The sequence below is a fragment of the Sturnus vulgaris genome, chromosome 10 (assembly GCF_052056855.1).
Source record: "Sturnus vulgaris isolate bStuVul1 chromosome 10, bStuVul1.hap1, whole genome shotgun sequence".
NCBI classification, from domain to species: Eukaryota; Metazoa; Chordata; class Aves; order Passeriformes; family Sturnidae; genus Sturnus; species Sturnus vulgaris.
In genome coordinates this window covers 17,477,364-17,498,910 of record NC_142252.1, presented here as the reverse complement: position 1 = coordinate 17,498,910, position 21,547 = coordinate 17,477,364, and the positions used below count along the sequence as shown (strand labels likewise).

General features: G+C 39.6%; 1 protein-coding gene across 7 annotated transcripts in view; it reads right to left on the bottom strand.

Annotated features, from left to right (window-relative positions):
* MCF2L2 (MCF.2 cell line derived transforming sequence-like 2) overlaps positions 1–21,547 on the bottom strand; it is a 159,684-nt gene that overhangs the window by 78,895 nt on the left and 59,242 nt on the right. For all 7 annotated transcript variants that reach the window (XM_088170466.1, XM_088170467.1, XM_088170470.1 and 4 more), the window contains 10 exons: positions 17,906–18,022; positions 14,589–14,738; positions 13,466–13,590; positions 11,800–11,914; positions 11,031–11,150; positions 10,724–10,915; positions 10,175–10,366; positions 9,602–9,779; positions 1,775–1,878; positions 292–380 (listed from right to left, as the gene is read on the bottom strand). In XM_088170466.1, the coding sequence (XP_088026592.1) occupies positions 292–380; positions 1,775–1,878; positions 9,602–9,779; positions 10,175–10,366; positions 10,724–10,915; positions 11,031–11,150; positions 11,800–11,914; positions 13,466–13,590; positions 14,589–14,738; positions 17,906–18,022 (1,382 nt within the window). The remainder of the gene's footprint in view (positions 1–291; positions 381–1,774; positions 1,879–9,601; positions 9,780–10,174; positions 10,367–10,723; positions 10,916–11,030; positions 11,151–11,799; positions 11,915–13,465; positions 13,591–14,588; positions 14,739–17,905; positions 18,023–21,547) is intronic.

The following is a 21,547-nucleotide window of genomic DNA, read 5'->3' as shown; positions in this document are numbered from 1 at the left end:
TGCAAGACTTATTCTAATGGATTCTTCTCTCATATCTTGTAATTAAGGCTTCTAAGAGAAAAAAGCCTGTAAAAAAGCCCCAACCCAAACAAAAGATAATGCTTATTTGCTTTTCCATCTGATAGACTCGGTATAAATGCATGGCTGTAAGCATTTCAGTGACTTCATTATTGCTAATTATTTATTAATCTTTGTGAACTTCAAAGAGGTTGTAGAGAATGTACTACAAATGCAATAATTTGCATTCTAGGAAGAAAAAAAATACATAGTGGCTCATATGTGCAGCCTTACCTCCTCCTCGTTGACAAGTTCTCATCACTTTCACTGGTCACCAGGACTCTGCTAGATCCTCCTTGACTGGCTTCATGCATCACTTCAATCTGAATGAGAAGGACATGTTAAAACTGAAAATACTTCATTGCTGATTCTTTTATTTAGAGAACTTTAACTCTTTGAAAGAGTAAAACCCAGATCCTACCTAACCTAGGAAGTCACCAAACAAGTTCAAATAATTGAATTCTAGATGTGCAAAATATCTCTTATTTGTATTCTCCATCCTTGTTCAATGTTGGCATGGAGGCACTCCTTACTCTAGGCAAAGTCATCCTATTCTTGCACCACAGAAGGGGAATTATCTCCTTGTGCAGGTAATTACAGGCATAATAATCTGTTCCTTAGACTCTGGAATACTGTTTTTTCATTTCCCATCTGAAGCCAACCCAAAGACTTCACATTTTCAGAGTGCTTTGTAAAATGCCCTGTGAAGAAACTTGGGAGTCCTCCACGTGCCTCTGAGAAGTGTCAGTGTCCCAGCAGCAGTGTTGGGTGAGGCAGTGCTGAGCACAGGTGCCTGTGCAGAGCCCGTGCCCAGGCTGAAACAGAGCTTTTGCACAGCTCCCAATGGTTGTTTTGATAAATACTCACACATTCCCTTGTCCTGTCTTGCAGAGCTGGGTCATTTCGACTGCTTTCCAGGCAAGTTTTAAGCAAGCTTTTCCTCCTTTTGCCTGTAGCTTTAAGAGCACCAAGCACTACTTGCACTTACTCAAAAGCCAATCTCTTCAAATTCAGTTAAACAACCCATCTGCTGAGTTTACTGTTAATCCAAGCCAATATCTAAATCCCAGCAGAATCCAAGTTCCTGAGCACTTTCATTTTTAAGGGCTGATTCTTACATTCTATATTGCTAAATTATTTAACTGGCTGATGATAATGATGGAATCCAGTAATGAACTGTCCTCATCTGAACTATTATCAGAACAATGGGATGAAAGGGAGGGGGGCATAATTTGCAGTGTAGTCTTGGGAAGTGATTTAAAAATTAATGAATGGATGTTTTATAAAGCCTATACCACATTGCTGCATACACCTAATCACGTGGGAGGACTGCAACTGATTACCTGCATTACTGGTGAGTGTAAAACTAATTCTAAAATCACTTTCTGTGACTTGGTAAAGGGAAAACCACCTGTGTGTTCCTGCTGATAACTGTGTTTTATTCTGTGCTTATTGCTGAAGCTGTGAGCTGGCCATTTCAGAAAATGGATTGCATTTAATTTTTACTTTCAGCTTTAGAGGAATAAAGATGAAATGTATGAGCAAGTCAGGGGTGTGGATAACACAAGCTGGGTTAAAGTAGCTTGTTCTTATCAGAGAATTAACTTAGAAATGTTCCATTTTTAAAAAATTTCAAGTATAGGCATGTAAATCTATATTTATGTGGTTTTGAGTTCTCTCACAATATGGGATGTCCCCAAATTACAGGTAATCCTACCTTAATTCCACCTTTTGTCTTCTTAATGCTTTTCTTTTTTGATAACTCTACTTCAGAAACAGTCTTTGGAGGGCAGGAAATTTCTGTAGACCTCCTGTTGGTAGCTGAAAGAGTGAAAAAAGAAAGTAACATTAGAAAACATGTGGTAAAAGTTAAAATTTTGCTTCCTAATAAAAGCAATAAGCAAAGTCATAAATGAGACCTGTCTTAGAGAACTGATCTGTGCTGGAGCAGTGATGGAATGGGTGAAATAAGTGATGGTTCCTTTGTTCCTTTGCTGCACTGTGTCTCAAATTGGCATCTTCAGCTCCATACTGTAAGGATTACTTTGGTTTGGCTTCCCCTGGGAAAACCATCTTTAGGACAGCACAGATGAATGTTAGCCAGCTGTACCAACTTGGGCAATTGTCACTTGCATGGTGTTGCTTGTGTGGGTTCCCAGGAAATTTTGTTTCTGGTAATGGTTTGCTGAATGATGTTGGAATAAAGGATTGTTCCCTGTAATGTTTCATTACATGAACAATTGTCAAAAGGGTAATCACAAGAGGTCAGCAAGGCACAATGACAAGTGTGTAAGGACAGAAACTGAGGATATTATTTCAGGATATGCCCTGTTGTGTCAGGTTTGATGGCCTTTGCAGGCTCTGAAAGCCCCAGCTGACACTGAGGTATCTGAGGCTACTGGACAGTCATCCTTAACAACAGAACCATGTGTGCTGAGTCTGCTGTCCAAAGCAAAGGGTTATGAGAAGGGGAATCATACTTTTGGCTTGAGTGGAAAATAATACCTGTTACAGTTTTATCTTTGTTTTAGATTCTTAATGAGTTCACAGCACATGCAAGTACAAGGCCAATAGAACTCTCCCTTTTCTTCATTGCTGAATTGATATAGGCAGCCATTCATGTCATGGGTGAAAATATGTATGAAAGCTAGATGAAATGCTGAAAGAATCTGGGTCAGGCAACAAAGAACAAAATCGAGGTTAAGTCCTTTTTTTTATTCTGGCAAAACTTTCTAATTGAAAAAGCACTTTTTCTAAGAATAAAAGCTGGTGTTTTCAAATGCATCTTGTTTAAGAGGGTTTTGCCAAGTTTATTGTTTTGTAGTGTTGAGTCTTGATAGTCATTAACTTTTTCTTCTTCTGGAGAAACTGAGGGGTACAGTTAAAAAAGATGCAGACATCTTTGAATGAGGAGGACGTAGTATAAAAGGTTTGATGTAGGAGAGGTCTGAATACTTTTTAAAAAGAAACACCTTAACAAAGTTTTAAATGCCCTTGTCATTATATTCTTCTTTCAAAGTAGTTTTTAAAACGGCAAAAAGAAGCACATAGAAGCACCCCAAATTATATTCCGTTAAAAAGACAACATTTCAGTTTCACAGACAATAATAATGGAAGCTGACATTTCTCCTACCCTGTATCTTTTCACAGCCTTATCACGCAGCTGGGCAAAGAATTAATTAAAGCAGCCATTCTCCAACTCTTCCCTAAATCTTCTTGGATTTATTCAATGCTGAATGACATAAGGACTTGGCAATGCCCATTTCATGCCTGTTACCTCCTCACAATGACTCCATACTAGAAAGTTTCCTCAATGAAACAGTGAAACCTGGCAGTCACCAGCAGCTATAATCGACTGGCAGAGAATTCTTGTGGTTCCCAGGACTGAGATGAAATGCAAATGTCTCTTTTTGGCTCTTCCATCACTCTTTCAGAATATACAGCAGGGGATTTGTTTTGATTTTGAGCACTACTTTCAACAAATACCTTTTCCCATCCCCAAGCAAGCTTTCCCTGAAGTAGTATTTATTCTCTCAAAGGTATCTGTATTTCACCAGAAAGTTGTGCACTGACATTTTGGAACCAATGCAACAAAAAGATGCAAGAGGCAGCACATGGAAACTGCTGTGATTGTCAAACTTCTTCATACTTTTCTAGTCTGCAGGGAGGATAACTGCTACTGTTGGCAAAAGCAGAATGTTTGGTAAGTTTTCAAATGGGTCCTTTTATGTGTTTTGCCATGAATCTCTGGGTAAAGTGTCTATAAGCATCATCAAATTCACCCTTTTCTGTATTGATGCACCCTGGAGATTGTATTTATCCATAAAGTGTCACCTACCACAATCATGACCAAACCAGCTGTGATCAGACCTATAATACTAAAAACTGTTATCTCCTGGAGCTTCTCCCAACTATATACTATTTACACCTTGAAAAATCTGCATAAAGAAAATAGTTCTAAGACTTGGCTATCAAAACATTGCTTCATAATCTTACCCACACCTGAATACCCTCGATATGCTGCCAGTGTCTAGCTGCCCTCTCTAAATCTGAGTTCAGTCCAGTGGATTGCTCTACAATCTAATTCACAATTCACAATTTTTATGGATATGTTGTGGAAATAAAGGGAAGTAATGGAAATAACTTCAGAAAACACGAGGACTTTCACTTAGAAGAGCACAGTCAGCAATATCAAGTTTTTTGGCTTATTCATTAATCAGAATATTTTGTAGCTTGAAGGGATGGTTGATACTGGTATGAAAACCCTTGTTGAAAGCAATCAGCAGAAAAAGTGGAAATCAGTTACAACTTTGATGTCTGGATCACAACTTGCAAGCTCAGACAGCTCCAGGTGATCCAGGAAAGAGAGCACAGGGCAGTTTAAAAGAAAGATGACACATTCACAGGAAGCCAAACTGCAGGTGCTTCTTGATCCAGCAGCAAATTACTCAGGTCAGTTCACAATCTGAATCTTCAATTACATATTTCAGAAAAGTAGACAGGTACAAGATAATAAAGCAGTCAAATTCAACTGAGTCTATTTTGGAGATGAATTTGATTCATATTGACACAGCAAACTTCCCTTTCCAATTTGACCCAGAAAAAAGCAGAAAACAGGAAACAAGCTGCTTTAGTTATGCTCTGGAGAATTTTTCAATTATTGGGTGGCTCATAGTCAAAGACTTCTACATGTCACTGCATTTAAGTAGTTTCTGGAGCAGTACAGAAAGAAACAGCCCAAATACCTGCCAATTATTATTGCACTAATTACTGTGGAACTGGAAATATAAGGGAAACTCCCTTATAAAATTCAGTACAGTTGGCTGTTTCAAGGTACAGTATTGCCTTGCTGAAGAAGCTGAAAATTATAGTGTTGAGCTGCCTACTGAAAGAATAAAGGCACAGGAACAAAGCAAAACTAGAAATGATCTAATGTCTGCATGGTTTCAAGGTTGTTTTCATCCTGTTGTTTCACAGTACTCCCCTGGATGATATATAATGGTGATTAATGAATTTATTAATATTTTAAATTGCTCGATTCTGCTTTTAAAGCAAATATTGTGGAAGTACATTTTAAAGCAGAGTTTGGGTCTGTCAATTGTATTCACCTGCAGCACCACTATACTTTCCCAATGGGGCTTTAGTACTGCTGACTTTTTTTATGAACAAGTTGCACGACAAACATGGAATCACTGTCGTATTATTTAGCCTACAGAAATTGGTAAAGTGGGCTGTACTGTCCCTAAAGTTGCTAGAAAATGGCAGAGACTCGTGTGCTCTGTTTTGCTTTGCAGTCTCTCCACCCGTCTAAGACTGAAATAAATCCAGTGAGGGAAACTTGCTGTGCTGCTTGTGAAAAAACTGTGGTTTCCTCCATTTCACCCCTGCTCCTGTGTGGCAGGACACAGGCACCATCTCTCAGGTGCTGATCTCTTACAGGAGGGCTACAATCCCCACTGAGGGACAGACAGAATTTTGGGCAGCTCTCAGGTGCTCAGAGACAGCTGGATTAGTTCACCTGGGTAAGTGGCCCTAAATTAGCTCCTGCTGGATTAAGTGTAACTCATTAGCTGGCAAGAAGCACAGGCCATAGTCGAGGGTTAGGATACATACTCAGCACCTGTAAGGTATTCCAAGCCCCCCTCAAGTAAACACCACAATTTACATTCAGGTTTGGGGGGAACTCCCCCATCACATGTTTACCCATCTGTTTTCTGTATGGGTTTGTGCATTCTCACTAATCACCTACAGCAGAATCAAATTCCTTTGGCAAGAACAAACATGGAAACAACTAGTCTGCTAAACTTTATTGGGGCTTGCTGCTCATGCTGTCCAACAGGAACATGAGTTTGAAGATAATTAGTGGCTTAATTGCTGTTTTGAATGCTGGTGATGACAAAACAATGTTTAGGCAGCCAAAGAAACACCAGAGCAGCTATGGTTTGTCACTTAATGGCTTAGGACAGAAAGACTTTGCCATTCTTAGGCAATATAAATTAGACTTCTTCACTGTAGCAAAATTTCTGTCAAGCTCCCTGAAAATCTGCTGATGTAAGAAGCACAGAGTGAGGTTCTTAGACATGGAATATTCTTCTACAAGGAGACACTACTTGGTTTGCTCAGACTGGCCCAAATGTAATAGCAGTCCCACAGTCACAAAACTGAAAGCATCTTTTCTTTTTTTCAACTTCATAGATTCATAGGTTCATATACTGAACCACAGAAACTAGTAGTTTCTAAAACCATTCATGAAAGTCACATACACCATCTCCTCTGAGTCAGCTAACCTCTCCACCGCCTCACTTCCCTTGCACACATCCCCAGACTCTTGCAAGAAATTCTTCTTTTATCCTCTGTCCAGATGTTATTAGTTAGTGAGCGTTATGCACTAGTGACTGTGAGGAATGCTGGACTGGATCCAATGAGCAGTTGTATACATTTAACTGAGATGGAACCAGCTTAAATTTTATTATTTAAAGAACTGAAAAGGATCCAGCTGTGTTCCCCCCTTATCAATCTTGTGTTCCAAGTTGGCCTTCTAAGATGCTTGTATGGTGTGTCATGAGAGTCAACTCTGAGCTGCCTTTCTGGATCCTCACTAAGCTAAAAGATTGTGGAGAGTCACCAGAAACCCTAAGGACATGAACATGAAACTGTGACAGTCATTTCACTGACAGAAACCTGCCCTTTGTCTCAGCTGTGCCTGTGTGCAGAAAATCCATCCCTGCCTACATATTTATCTATGTAAAATGGAGAGTCTGACAGTTACAATAATGGAGTATTTAATGTCTGAGCTTTCATATCTGTGAAGATTTTTCCATTAGCACCCTGAATTGGACTAAATTTTCCCTACTACTCCCTGTTAGGAAAATGGATAGTCAGCAGGGATGAGCAAAACAAAATCTATTCTGGAACAAATGTAACTTATTTTTCTTTCACAGACCAACTACCCCAGTGCTGCCATGGTATTGTTACTCTGCTGCCTGGGGACAAAAGCCTTTCTCTCTGGTCTTCTATTTCTGTTCACCACATTTTATTGCCTTTGCTTGCCTGTGTATTTGCAAGTCTAGGAACATGGTATTTTCCTGTTGTCATGTTCTATTTTGCAAGCTTTTAGAAATATTCAGGTATGTCCTGGGTAACAAATGACAAATGAGTTACAAAACCTGTTTTGAGAAGGTGCTCTAAGCTTCTTTCAGGTTTCCAAGATGTTGCTCAATAAACTCTCCCCATAAGTAAATGCTGACAGTGCATTGATGCCATGAATGTGGAGAAAGGACACAGGGGAAAGTCCAAAAGAGGGTAGCTTCAAGAAGAGCAGAATTTCACTGCCTCATTTTCAAGCTTGGAATAGGACTCAGTGTCCCTGTTTCTATTCTCAGACACGTTTCAGAGTCAGGCTGTGAAACACCTTGGTGAATTCCTCAGTTTATCTGGGCCTCAGTTTTCTTTCTGAAAAAAAGAGGTTAAAATACTGACCAGTACTTGCCAAGTGCTTTGGCATTCCGAAGGAAAGGGCATTCTGGAATTTTAAAATATGATTCTTTGTAGCAGACAACTGGATAACACCAAAATGATTTACAAAGAATATGTGAATATACATGTACTTTTCATGGCTGTTAAAGTCACTGACTGTGAGTCCCTGGATGAGCTGTAGATACCCAGGCACTCCTGTTCCTTTGTACAGAGGTACTCTCAGTCAGTCACCTTCAAGAATTTGAATGGAATGGCAGAGTCTGCTTATCAATGTCTGAACAGGACTGGGTTGCACTTTGCACCTCCTCACAACCAGAGTAGCATTTTAAAATAAATTTCACCTACCTATTATTCTGCAACAGGACATTAAAGGCTAAGCCTTGTCACACAGTTTTCCTGTACTGGGTTGTATAACCATGAACTGCAATTCAAAGGACAGAGCAAGGGAGCATCTCATGACTTTCTGTGAAAGAACTGATAGTATTTGGGATGGGCTGTATGAACAAGAATCAAAACTTAGAGCACTGTCACAAACTAGTGACTGTTCTATAAGGTTCTATCTATATCAACAATTTAATTTAAAAATCTGCAAATGTACTAAAATGACAAGAAAGAAGTTCAAGAAACAGTTCAAGAGACTGCATGCATAAACAGAATGGCAAGAGTAGCTTTTAGCCTGAAGATGCAGTTTCACAGTTGAAAGCCATCCTAAAACAGTGCTGCCACTGACAGGAACTAACTGACCTACTTACCCCATAACCCTATTTTCTGCAACTTCCTCTGTTTCAGCACTAGTAGCCATGCAGTGAGCATTCTGATGAACTCTGACATTAGTGCTGCTTGGAGCAGGTGACTGGGCTGTGTGATCTCCCTGCATTTCTCTAACTCATGCAATGGAAAAAGAATTACTACCGTTTTGCAATCTGTTTATTCAGTTTTCAAGTCAAATCACAACTTCAGCAAACTGACTGCCCACCCTCATGCAAGAGGGGAGCACAGTGCTGGAGAGTGTGTGTGTGGCAGAGCAGGATCTATTCACAGGCATTGTGTTCTCAGCTTGCCTTAAACCAAAAGAGAAGCCAAAACCTGAGGTAGGAACTGTACATAAAAACACAGCTAGCATGGTTTGGGGGAAAAATGTACAGATGTCAAACCAACATGGGAATGGGAAGATGATTTTTCTTTGGAAGAAAGACAAATGTTAGGGAGCAGAGGAGAGCAGGGACATTGGCGTGACTTTCTGCTGTTATGCCTAGAAAGCAAAATGGTCAGAATACTGGCCATCCTCATCTTCCTGTTGAGAAAGCAGCTTAATGAATGCTTTTCATGCAAATTAGAGGGTCTTTTAAAAGTCTTTTTGCCAAAATTTCCCTATTGAGCAGCCCTGAAGGTTCCAAAGGGACAACGCTTTCCTGCCACCCAAGCACAGGGTGGCCGGTCTCCAGGATATACTGTTTCCAATTAGCTTTGCCCATATTGCTTTTGCAGAAAAAAAAGCTATTTTGGTTAAATGCACATGCTAACCTCAAAGGAGGAACTTTCAGTAATTTCCAAACAGAAGCAATGCTCAGCTTCCATGGTTAGCAGGGGACAAAGCAGAAAGTGAGCTAACATCTGTGTAGAGAGGGAAAAGCAAAAAATTCCACATATGAGTCAGTGTCACTCACTAATGAACCCTTAATTTTGCAAGCATCTGATTGAAACTTTAGTAATTATGACACTTAAAAGCCAAATATTCACCCTACATTTCTGCAATGCTTACATTGCAGGCTTGCACTGACTACCCTGGCTTGGGTATTTGAGAATTAGCAATACAAGACGCACTGAGACAAGGTATAGAAATGTACTCTGTAGATTGGACTTAGGAAGAGAAACCTGGTGGGCTGTTTAGATTCACCCTTATTTGTATGTTTGCAGTGGGAGATATTTCATATTAATTTTTACTAGCTGGACCTACAAAGCTGACACTGCACATCAAATTCAAGTCTTCATTCTGATAACAAAAATCAAACATGACCATGTGGACAAAACATTGGGGTGAGTCCAAAAGCAGCTGCTCATGGCCTACCTACTGCTGCTGGTCTGGTAATCTTTGGTGATGCTCGCTTGGGGGAAGATTCAGGATGTGGAGCAACAGGTTGTACTGGCCTGGTCTGTTTGGCTGCCAGCTTCTTCAGACTTACTTGCCTCTTATCAAACATTTCTTGCACATCTTCGAGTTTTTGTACAATTCTTTGGGCATTGGCCTTGACAAAGAAAAGGCAAACAACAAATGGTTGTCAGCACTGGACTGAGAGAGTGAAGAAAGGATTTGTATTACCAAACTCAGACTAGAACTGGAGATCACACTGTGCTGCAGTTTATTGCAGTCCATGCATTCTGCCCAGATCACAGTTTCACTGACCAGCACATGGTGACTCAAGCAGTGCTTCTAGCACTGCTGTGAATAAAATGACGTATGTGTTGCATGACTACTCTTATGAGTAATACTGCCACAAATACCGACCTCTGTCCCCTTTTGGAGTGGGGAAAGAGGCATGTTTTAGCAGACTCAAATATATAGCCCAGTACCCTCTCATGGACAAAGGAATAGGAAATTTTTAACTTCTAAGTGAGCACATGCACATCTGAGAGGTTTTACCTTTATTTCAGGGGTGAGGATCATGTCAAACTGATTGTAGAACTCCTTCGGGTTGGAGAGCTGGTGTTCCTTAGCTGTAACCAAGAACTTCTCAATTTCAACGAGTGCAGTTTCAGCTCCCTCTTGTGACTGGCACTTGTCCACAGCTTGGGAAGCTAAGAGGTAGATTCCAGCTTCACACCATTGGCTTGCCTTTAAAGAAAAGTGGGGGAAGAAGGACTTATCATCTCTGACAGTCCAAGTTGGCAGGCATTGTTTTTACTCTATGAAAACCAGATTTGCATTTTAATGATATTAACATGTCATTAAAGTGGATCAATGTTACTCATAGCATGCAGCAGTTCCTGCCCACAAGTCACCCCGTCAGCATATGCAGAATTTAACTTGCTGAACTAATGCAAAGCTCAAATATTTATACTAACATTTATTGAATGAAATGGAGAAAAAACAAATACAACTTTTTATCTTCATTACAATTACCCGAGCTTATAAAATCTTTCATTTTTAGTAGAACCTTGCCAGAGCTGTTATCTGAGAAGGTTCACTCACCTTATCTAGCTGCTTATGCAGCTCAAGAGACTTTCCCAAAATATCATACTTTTTCTTGGTCTCATTGGTAAAGTCATCACAAATCCGCCTGAGTTCAACACACTTTGGTCTAATGGAGTCAACTGCATAATGGTTGTTTTGGATGAGCTGTTCTCCATGGAGAGCTAGAGACTGGGCCTTCTCCAAAGGTTCCTGTGAAATTGGTGAGAAAAAGCCAAAGTTAGAATGACATGCATAATGATGTGATAAATGTCTAGAATACCATGTCTGTAGCAGCTAGAATACTAAATTGAGTATTAGTGCAAACCTGTCCTTTCTCTTCCAGATGTTTCTGTTCCTTTAGGAGGTTCTCAACTCGAGTCACACTGTCTCCAATGTCAGCAAAACCTGCTTGTGTTTCCATGAGGTTATCCAATGTCAGTTTAACCTAAAAAACAGCAACAACAAAAACATAAAACCAAAACAAAATAAATCCACCCCAAACCCCATCACAAGATAGTGATAAAAATTACAACAAACATTCACTATGCCTTTGAAAAGAGTCTACATCTCAAATTTAGTCTTTCAGCTTGTTCCAAAATGGAAAAGCCAAGGAATAAATTAACAACCAACAATTTTTCAAAGAGTCTCCCTGCTTGTCACTAATTAGGCCCACAAAGTTCTGACAATCTCTAACTCCAGAGTTTATATTATTCCAGCATCTATATTACTCCAATCTCTGGGCTGACAGTTGGGCTTTCTGTACTGCAGTCACTTGACTTTGGTGGAATTGGCAACTTGCCATCACAGAAGAATCTATGTTTGATAACTTCACACCTAAATGCAAAATTATTTATCAAGAAATTGGTGCTCCACATTTTGGCCTCACAGTCTGGCAGTTTCTTCACTGTGCCTTATTCAAGTGTTGTAAGACATCTGAAAGCTGTCAAGACTTTAATTTTTGAATATTCATTTCCTATTTCACAACAAAGGTCTTCTCTCCCAACCTTCTTTTTGGACTGCCAGTATACTCTAAGTATGGGTAGAATTGGACCTTATTTACCTGAGAAGGCTAGACAGCATGAAAAAAGAAATACCTCTCTAAAATCGTGCTCAAAGTGTCGAAGCTGCAGGCACTGTTCTAGTTTTAGATGATGCTTGGTCCAAAATTGATCAAAAGCTTTTTCTGTTTCATCCAACTGAGCCAACAACCTGTTAAGAAATTATAATGAACAGAATGTACTTATTTCCTGTAGTTCATTTCTTTTAAGTTATACTAATTGATGGCAGAAAGCAGAGCAGGGAGATGGTGGGGAGCCCTACACTTATGTAAGAAGGTTCTGTGTCACTTCTCCCATAAGCAAAAATTTTAATAAGAATGAAATTTGCAGTAGGTCAGGCAGGGATGTGACAGATGACTGACAACTAAAGGGATCTACTGTGGCAGTTACAGTGCTGCCTCCTGATGTGCAAGAGGGACTCGGAGCTGTCCCATGTGCAGGCAGCCAAGGGCAGCTGTCACTCCCTACCTTCTACCCAAAGCTTCAAAGATAATTCATCGCCATCTGATGCAGATTGAATATGATGCAATTATTATTTTATGGAATGATTAAAACAGAACTCTAAAACTTGTTAATTTTCTTCACCCATCAGAAATAGGCAAGGGCTGAATAATTTTTCCCAGTCCATTAAAAGCAATAATTAGAAGCTCATAATGACTACCGTGGACATTGTTTTATTTTGTGTAAATGACGAAACATTTATTTGGAAAAACTTTAATCTCAAGGTGTCATATCTTCAGTAAAATATGACAGCAGTTTACTGAGTCATCCTCACAGTTTCTCAATGATCCATTAACTACAAAGTAAAACAGTTTTAAATAAGTAGAAAAATGAAAAGGAAGTGTTCTCTGAATATCTTGTATTTCAGTAGATGGGCATTCTTTGGGCAGATAAGAGATCAGTGAGTGCTGAAATCACCAAGTTTTTGGGGCAAATGCCAATAGCTCCCTCCTATTCTTCTCAGAAACCGATTTCTGTTTTCAATCTGTCCCTGGAAAACTTTTTTAATCAAAGCTAGTCATTGAATTCAAGATGAATACACAAATTCGTTTAGGATGACTGTTCAAAGGATTTTAAAGTATTCAGTGAAAAATATCAGGTCAGCTTTACTTTTAGCACCTTTGTACCCAGTGAATGCAGACACTGAAACCCTAGCATGGCATTTCTCTTTGCACTGCATCACATGTCACAGCAGAAACTTCTATGTGGTGACTAAAAGCTTTATGGTAATAACTAGCATTGTAGAAAGGAAAAGGGGGCACTCTCTCTGTGCCTCTGCAGCTGTGACACACAGAATGTTTCAGTTATCATCTTCATCTCTTCCTCCCCCAGTATTTCCACAGACACACAGAAGCACACCACCCTCTCATCTCACAGAGATTCAGGTGCCACTTTGTACCTAGGCACAGAAGTTTGGAAGCCATACATGTTATGGGGAAAGGAAGTCCCACATTAAATCTTCAGGTAGTTAGTGGTCTGACCAAAAATTACCAAGAAATTCAGGACTTATTTTAACTTGCCTTGACAGTTTAATCGAGTAACTTCCTCTAAGCCATTCCCTTCTCTGACTTACCTGTCCAATAAATCCTGAGCAGGTGAACCAGTGGTAATTTATAACCTGCATATTTAAATTATTTAAATTACATTTGCATCTCCTAGGAATTAATGAACAAGTTGCATAAGGTAATCTAGCTCCACTGACCTTTCCACTGTGGCCACATTTTCCAGCTCATCTGGACTGAGTTTGCTGTTGGCACTTCGGGTGACTGGCTCCCGGATGCATGTCAGTAAGGTGGCCCCCTGCTTCACTGCTAGCTTCAACTCATCCTGAGGGGAAAAAACAAGCCAAAAACCACAACACTCACATCTCTTAGATGACAACAGAGTAATGATAAAGGAAGATTCTTTCATAGATACAAAATACTTGAAACAAAATATAAATGCTTACCAAAGGTGATATGTTTTTTAGCAAATGCAGAGACCTAAATCTTTTAACTTTGAATAGTAGATCTATTTCTGAGAAAAGGAATAGAGTAATTTGTGAGCAGATTGCATATCTGACCAGGCCACTTGCAGAATAAATGATTCTACTACAAATTGAATGTATGCTGTAGATTGTGAGCTGAGAGACTGGGTTGAGACATTGCACTTCCTTATGGAATTTCCTCAAACAACATTGTGCCATGCTGAGCCATAGTACATCAGCTATAACAATCATCCCCAGAAGTGTCTTTCTAGCATCAAAAATGAGTAATAAAAAAAGACAATGAGGCTCAAACATTAACTTGTCAGATGGCGAATCCCCACATCATTGCACACTTTTTCTATAAAAATTATTCTTGTGCTGACATAGCTTAAGTAGCATTTTTAATCTTGTGTTTAACCTAAGGCATTTTTTGACAGCAGTAATATTTATTTCTAATCCTTACACTGCAAAGCTAAACTAGCCCCAACCTTTTTTTAAACAAAACTAGTTATCATCTAGTTAGATCATTCTGTCTGTTCCTGACTATCCTCACAGATGTGCTCTGTTTCAGCTCCAATATAAGTTTATCCTTTCTGATGAACTCTTTATCAGGAGCCCATGCTATTCCAGATGTGATCCCATTACTCCCACTCACAGTGGAAGTGACACTTCCCCAGTCTATCATTCCTGAAGCTGTAAAATGTCCTTTTCCACAGTTGAATTGCATTGACTTCCTGAACCCAGGTGTCTATCCTCCTCGGTGGTTTCCAGACAGTGGACTGCCAAGTGGTGGCAGAAAATTTTATATGATCAGAACTCATTTATTACACTGCTGGAGCCATAATGGGACAACAATCACCTTCAGCTTGCTGTGGTGGTCGGTGTGTGAGGAGAGAAGCTCCTCTGTGCACTGCACATCATTGGGAAGTTCAGTCTCTGCTAAGTCTGTTCCAAAGGTCTGTAGCATCTGTGCTGTTGATTTTACTGTCATTGCAAAGTTTTCAATAGCCTGGAAAAGCAAAAGCATAATGTCACAGATTGGTTATTCACCCTTACCCCTTTAACAGCACTTTGGCTTCAGGCACACCATGCTGCAAGTATGACATGCCTATAAAGCTGGTCACATTTCCTTTTTTGGGGTGGATGTGCTAATTACAAATTAAACCACGTGTCACAAATGACTTTTTCACAGGTCCACACATTTTGTCACCTCCATGAGCCAACGGGGAACTCCCAGAGCTCAGCAGACAAAATGAAACCACAGAGGACATCAGCTTCAAAGCCAGGGCCGGAACTTCAGACCCTCTGCCCATGCTTGCTGGGAAATTCTGCTGCGTTTGAAATTTTAATTAAGGCTTTATTTAAGTTGAGAACACTACTAAAATATATAGGGCAAAGCCTTTATATTTTTACAGCCATTGTTCACTCAGCAGTAATCTGTCTTCTTCTGACTTCTGAATATGTGCATCTTCATCTTGCCTATCTGTATGAGATGCATTCTAGTCACTTCCTCCCATCTGTCCATGCTAGTACACAAAAACAAGAACAAGCAACTACAAATACAGTTAAAATGCATAAATTCATTGGAATTTGCTGTTTCTTTATCACTTGGGTACATCAACACAAAACTTGTCAGAAATCTGTCATTTTAATGAAGGACAGGGAAATGAGGAAGGCTACAAAAACAATGCCACCTTCTCAGAGCAGAATATAATGTTCAGACCTGTGACATGTGATTAAAACCTTTCTATTTAGTAGCAAGTAACTGCATGGGATGTTTTTTCATGATCATGCCCAAGTTTGGGGGTAACTGTGTTGTTCTGTATAGATCTTTATTCTTTGTACTTTTTGATCTAACCCGCCACAGGTTTGAGTCAGTAAACAAGCACTGGGAATGCTCTTACACCCAATCAAACACTATGTAGTTGTTGTATTTTGCATTCCTTTCTCCAGCAGTGATGGGAATTCATTGTTTGTAACCATGACAGAGGAAATTATGCTGTGAGCTTAGTGAAAAACAATCTGGAGGTAGATCATCATTCAAAAGGTGTAGAGAGAAATTAGCCCACATTTGTGATCTCAAACATGTCCCCCATGAAGGAATGCTAGCAGAGTTCACAGCCTTCTTCCCTTTTCCCCCACAAATTTATGTCTGCTTTCGATACAAACAGTACAGACCCACATATGCTCTATCTCAGTGCTCAGCAGCTGTATCCTGCTGTTCTCAGCACTTAAACTACTGGATTAGAGTTGGCTGAAATGTCACACTTCTGGCTGCAGCACAGAATGGCCATCCATGACCAAAGGCCATTTACTGAAAGCCAAAAATGCACTCTATGGGCAAGAAATTCCATAGACTCCTGGCAGCCAAGTGCGGAGAGCAGAAACAGTGAACCATGCAAGGAGGTCACTGTGTCACTGCCATTTAGCCAGAGTTTTAAAGCTTTTTCAGAAGAGAAGCACTGGCAGGACAAGATATGAGAACACTGAGAGAAGCAGCAAATGACGTGAAGGCCATATCTCAGCAAGACTGGAAGTCAGATTGTTTCAAGGTGCCATGGAAGCTGACACTTCCCTGATGACAACCTCTTATCCAGCAGATATTCCTTGGCTGACTGCACCATGAACTTGGCAGTGTTTCACTTAATAGTATGCTTGCCCCCACTCTCTCCTGAGTATATGAGCAATAAATTGTTACATCTGTGAGTTGGTTTTTTCAAGTCTCTGTGCTTGGTAAAAAATTTTCCAACAAATTCAACCAAAGCCTCTGGGGATTACACAGCCCTACTCACTTAAATTCTTGGCTCATTGTTGCTTGCATAATTTACCAAATTATGTATTATTACTTTATGTAAACCCCTGTCATTAATAAATAATACAAACTTTCTAATGCCTTTTTTTATTCCCCTTCAAATTTTCAAACCTTTTGCTGTTTGAAAGCAAAGATAGATGATTCATTTCTTCACACTCCCCCTTCCTGCAAGGACAGTTTCATATTGATACTTTTAACACATATGCCTGCTCACTCATCTCAGCCCTAACCTCATTATAGTCAACACAGTTATAAATGTAGAAAATAAATGTTAGATGAAATTCAGATTCTATGTTTGCATATTTAGAAGCCTGAAATATTTGGTGGTTCTCAAGGAGGCTAAAACTTTATTTTATAAAGACAGCAAAGCAAAAAAACTATAGCAAGAAAGTAACAAAAGTGATTTGACTTAAATTACCTCAGAAAAGCTCTTTTGATGAGTTAGGTGTAACCTGCCCATCAGCAACAACAGACTTAAACCCAGGGCTGCTCAGAACTTTGCAAAACATTAAGACTCACATTAGATATGGGCTCTAATATACCAATCTTGCAAGTAGACCAAAAAGAGATATGCAAACATTGTATAAACTCTCTGTGAAATTAATTACTTTTCCAGCATCATGACCCAGATTAGCCCATTTTTGCTTAGGAAGAACGAGACAATATTTTGTCTGCTAATGTACCATAGTTCGGAGTCTGTTTTTTGTAAGCTGTCATCTTAACTGGGTACCATAATGAATTGTTTACATTGTTTTGAAGCAGACACTGAAATACATTAACCAACTCAAAAAGGGAACAAACAATCAAACATGTACAAGTTTCCTTGTACAAATCTTTCTGCCTTCCTACTAACAACTGTTCTTCAGTTATGCAAAATAAGACCCAGCTGGAGTGCATGCTTGTACAGCATAGAAATGCAAAATAAAATATAGAGACCTGAGTATTTTTATTCTCTTAAAAGCATGGACATAATTAATCATTAAAATGAGACTTCTGACCTCACTTTTGACCTTTGTAAAGTCAGCAAAGTGTTACAGCCTATTTTCAATTCCAGCTGAAGGCCTATGAATCCCATCAAATATTTAAAAGGCAAGAGAATGTGCCCACAGGCCGTGCTGAGTCAGAATACCACGACACTGTTAGGCCCTGGGCCAGGTACACAGTGACATACAATTACTGCTTTCATGACAAACTTTTGGAGAATTTGCCATTCTCTGTTTGAGTCATGGATTTCCTCTTTCCCTGAGTCCCTGGCAGAATCCATAGGCTGCAATGCAACTGAAAAGTTACTGTTTAATGGCTGTTTTGCATGTGTCACCTGGAGAGCTGTGGTGCAGGTGTGTAAGAAGAGCAGCAGCACTCACAGTTCGGTGATGGATCCACTGGCTGTGGCCGTACTCCAGGGTCCCTCCCAGCTCCCGGGTCAGCTGGCTCTTGTCAATGTAGCCATGCAGATCAGAGACAGAATTTAACATGATGATCTGAAACAAATCCAAACACACTGGACTGAGAGAAATAACGAGCCTTTCAATCATTCTTCCTAGGATCTGGGTTTGCCTTAACATATATGACCACTGCAGTTCCACCAGAAGCCATCAGTTCTCATTTTGCATTTTATCATGCCATGGCCACAGTTTATTTTCCCTTGATTTTGCCTTCTCAATGTGTACATGGACATTCTTGAACTAACCTTGGTTTGACATCATCTTCTTCCTTACTGAGCTAACTTGCATTGCATGTGCATCAAGAACAAAAGTATGGTATTTATAATGTAGACACAAACTTCCAAAAATAATTTATTCTCTAGATAACATTTATTTATAGAGAAATGGAGGCACAGGCAAATTAAACAGCTTCCTCAACACTAACCACTTGATCCAGTGAAGTGCTGAAATGAAACCACTGATAGTAAGATTTTTCTTTCAGTTTTCTGATTTTTTTGTCACTGTATGTTCACTGAATTCACTGGCATTTTCCCATTTAAAATCATAATGGAAGAGAAAGGAGAGATAAACCTAGATCTGATTTTTTATTTTAGAATCTCCTCACAACTAGACTTGCTTGAAGAAAGCCAAAAAAGATTGGAGCTCAGCTTCAGATAAGCAGCATTACCTTTTGGCAACCACTGTAAATTTGTCAATACAAGTGGTTACACAAATTAAAATTCTTAAGTAGGCCCTCACTCTATTCTTTTTTGCTTCCAGCAGTTCATCTTCTCCTTGACCCCTGTCTTTAAACACAGAAACAAGATCTTGTTGATGAAGAAACTGTGGCAAAGAAAGGTATCTCAGCCAAAGTTAAAGGAAAACTGTTCCCTGAATGTGTTATGAAACACTGTTCTGTTATGATCAAAGCCAGAAAGCTCAAAAAGCTGAATCATCTTGAAAGGGCCTCACACTGGAACATAAAGTCTATGCACTAATTCTGAATTGGAAATCACATTTGAAAAAGTAAGTCTTAACTGCTTTGTAGCTCTTCCCCATCAGAGATGTTGCTGACAAGCTGGAAATTTTCTGATACTTCAAACCTTACTGAAACCACAGAGGAACACTGTCATGCAGTTTTCTTTTAGGAAGAATTTTATGTTTGCTTTAACCTGGTATATCCAGCATGAGCCATAAAACAGAACTATTAATATTACCAGCTATGGTGCTACCCAACAGGGCGTGGGTCTTCACCATGCAGGCATTCCTGCAGGAGAAAGCCTGATGAGCAATCCAGCATCCATCTGAAAAACCAATCTAAGAGACCATTAGCATCTACCATGCTGCTTGCCAGACAGAAGACAGCCACAGTCAGTCAGCTGGAGAGTGCAGGGGAGCAGCAGTTTGGAAGAGAAGGGTCAGAATGGAACATGGAGCTGCGGGGGTGCTGCTTCTGGATGGGTTGGGCTGTCAAAAACAAGTCACAGCCTACAAAGCTCAATGAAGTGCTTGCTATGGGCAGATTGTTCAGCCTTTTATGGATGTTCTAAAGATGCTTTAATTCACTTCCTGTGATGGGAGATTCCTTGAGTACATCTCTGGGTGTTCCTTTTGCATTTACAGATTTTAATCTCAGATGAACCCTGCTGTGTCTCCTATATTTCTATATCTCTACCCTGGTTAATGATGTTGAATCAAATCATCATCCCAATAAAGATTTACCTCATGAGGTTTTATTACCCACATTTATATGTCAGTGTGATATAAATCCTGCATTTCTTTTTTGTGTCTGGTTGGGTTTTAGAGCCTTTATTTCCAGCTCCTGTTTAATCTTCTGATTTCTACTCATTCCAATGTTGATTTAACTCAGTAAATTTATTTGGTTGAACATATTTGCAGACTGATAGCTCAAATAAACTATCAAACAAATGTTTCCTTAACAAATGCACACAATATTCTTGGAGCTCCTTTTGAATACTCATGTCTTGGTCCTGACTCACACTTGTGAGAGGAAATGCCACCCATCCACGGGCCAGTTATGACATAATGTTGTCATAGGGCCAAACACACACCACGAACAAACAACCTGCAAGCAATTTAAAGGATTATGGTGATATTAAAGATAGGTATTGATCCCTAATTCCTTGAGTGACAACATCTCTAATGGGACAAGAACTCTCTGGTCCTGTTCTCCTGCTTGGCATTTAGGATGTTGCTTTCAAGGAGGACAAAGAGACATTGATCTCAGCAACTTCCCTGCTCTGGAACTGGGGTATACAAGGACATGCCCAGATGGTATTTTTAGGATGGGCTGCAACACAGGAAAAAAGCCCCTCCAGAGAGCATGACAGATCCCAGGAATTTGGAACACCTATAAGCCTAAGCAACCTAGAATAGCTCAGACATATGTGGGCAGCCTGTATATATTTCTGACAGATATCTGGGCAGGAGGCAGGCAGATCCAGCAATCGTGTCATGCTCTTAGTTTTTGTAAGGCTCCTCTCTAAGAGCTCTGTGGAGATACCCAGGATGGCTCAAAATATCCAGGACAACCCCAAACAAAACTGATATCTTGATTTTCCTGCCTGTAAGAAAGATAAGTTACTATTTCATACTTAATTAAATAGTGCTTGCCCCTGCCTAGAGTTAACCTCCCTTCCAACCTTGACCCCTTTGAAGTTTTGAAATGCAACTCCGATGTCAAATAAACTGCTAAAAGTATAGGAAATGCTGAACTGCTGGAAAAGACCAGTCCTTGATGAAGTTGTCCCTTTCCAGGCTGCAGCCACTGGTACAACGGTTGCTATAGTAACAGATTGTGGAATATTAAATATAGGTACATCTATTTTTAAAAGTAATATAAAATATTTTGGTTTGTATTCAAACATAAATTTATTTCATCCATTTTGCATTTTACCAAAAAGCCGCCCTTATCCAACAGCAGTAAATGTTACAATTTAATTATAGCAACCACATGTATGTTCATGGTTCCTTTTCTGTATGCACTATAATAAACAGCTGCTGTCACTCACTTCAGGAGAAGCAAAAAGTGTTTAAACACCTGAACTTCAAACTTGAGTGTTGACAGAGCTAGAATTTGTTGGAAGAGAACTATTAACTATAAGTATTTTGCAAAACAATATAAACCCACAGAACAGTAATTTCAAATCCCTCCAGTAACGTCATTGTGAAACACAGCATGAGTCTGATCAAGGATGAAATATCATCAATAATCATAATTCAAGTTTATTTATAAAACTTTGACACACATGCTAACATGCTGCTAAAAAATCTCCTAAAAAAACCTCTCATAGAATAATCTGAAACTCTTTCAGGATGGATAACCTTCTTCAAATCACAGTCTCATCAACCTCCAGCATATGCCAAGTGCATATAAAAATAAGCAAAACAGAGACTCTGAATCTTGAGGGCACAGGAATCATAATACATTCAGAATAAGAAATGTTACAGGGACAGTCAGTGTATAACCCATCAAACAGTGCAGAATTCAGCCCTAGGCTTTTGCTGCTGTGCAGTCCTGGATACTCATGTTTGTCACTGGAGTGGGATCTACTTCCGCCT